The sequence below is a fragment of the Rhea americana genome, unplaced genomic scaffold (genome assembly GCF_003343005.1).
Source record: "Rhea americana isolate MKP2758 unplaced genomic scaffold, rheAme1 scaffold_106, whole genome shotgun sequence".
Taxonomy (NCBI): Eukaryota; Metazoa; Chordata; class Aves; order Rheiformes; family Rheidae; genus Rhea; species Rhea americana.
The window spans coordinates 2,138,734-2,139,556 of record NW_028185106.1 but is presented as its reverse complement, the minus strand read 5'-3'; the positions used below and the strand labels follow the sequence as shown (position 1 = coordinate 2,139,556).

General features: G+C 64.5%; 1 protein-coding gene across 1 annotated transcript in view; it reads right to left on the bottom strand.

Moving 5' to 3' along the window:
- PITX2 (paired like homeodomain 2) overlaps positions 1 to 313 on the bottom strand; it is a 10,582-nt gene extending 10,269 nt beyond the window's left edge. Inside the window, exons 1-2 of the mRNA XM_085309235.1 lie at positions 243 to 313; positions 16 to 153 (exon numbers count right to left, since the gene is read on the bottom strand). Coding sequence (XP_085165361.1) covers positions 16 to 153; positions 243 to 288 — 184 coding nt within the window. The 5' untranslated portion in view covers positions 289 to 313. The remainder of the gene's footprint in view (positions 1 to 15; positions 154 to 242) is intronic.
- Between the last annotated feature and the right edge of the window lie 510 nt (positions 314 to 823).

Genomic DNA, 823 nt, shown 5'->3' with positions numbered 1-823 from the left:
GGGTGCGGCGCTTACCATGGGCGCCGGGGTGCTGGCGGCCGAAGAGCTTGCTGCCGGCGGGCTCCTTGCGGCCCTCGGGCGCCTCGCTCAGCTCCCCCTTCTTGAGCTCCGCGTCCTTGGAGAAAAGGCACTCCACGGCGGCCGGCTGCACCCCTGCGGAGAGAGCAGCCCGCGGGCGCTCAGTCGCTGCGCGCCCCCCTGGCCCGCCTGCGCGAAGAGCCGTCGGGAGCGCGGTCTCTTACCTAGCTGAACACAGGCTGACACAAGTTTGCGACAGTTGGACTCCATTACCCGTTATCTGAAAAACATTAATGGCATCGGGTTAAAAATAATAATAACAACTCGAGATTGCGGGAGTGCAAATGAAAAAGCAAGCCAGCTTCTCGGGAGCCCCGTCGCAGCGAGCAAGTTACGTGCGCCGCGTCTTTTCCGAACGACTTTCGCTCGATGCCACTTCTCCCCGAGTCAAAACCGAGCCCCCGCCCGCCCCTGCGGACAGACCGACCGCACCCGCGGAAGGACGCAAAAACGGCGGTGCCGATTTTCCCAGGTCGTCAAGAAGCTCAGCCTCCGCCCGCCGGGAGCCCGGTCGGCGTCCGCGGACGCGCAGCTGCGTTGCAAAAGGGCCCGGGCCCGTCCCGGGGACCCCGTCCGGGCGCCGCAGCGCGCCCCGGCGCCGCGGGAGATGCGCGGCCGCCCCGTGTCCGGGCCGCTTCCCCGCGCTCCGCTCGGCTCTAAAATCACAGGATTAGTGCCTGATTGAGATGTCTGTTGGTGAGATATTACAAAATTCATTATCACAGCTCCCTACTAACTCGATATG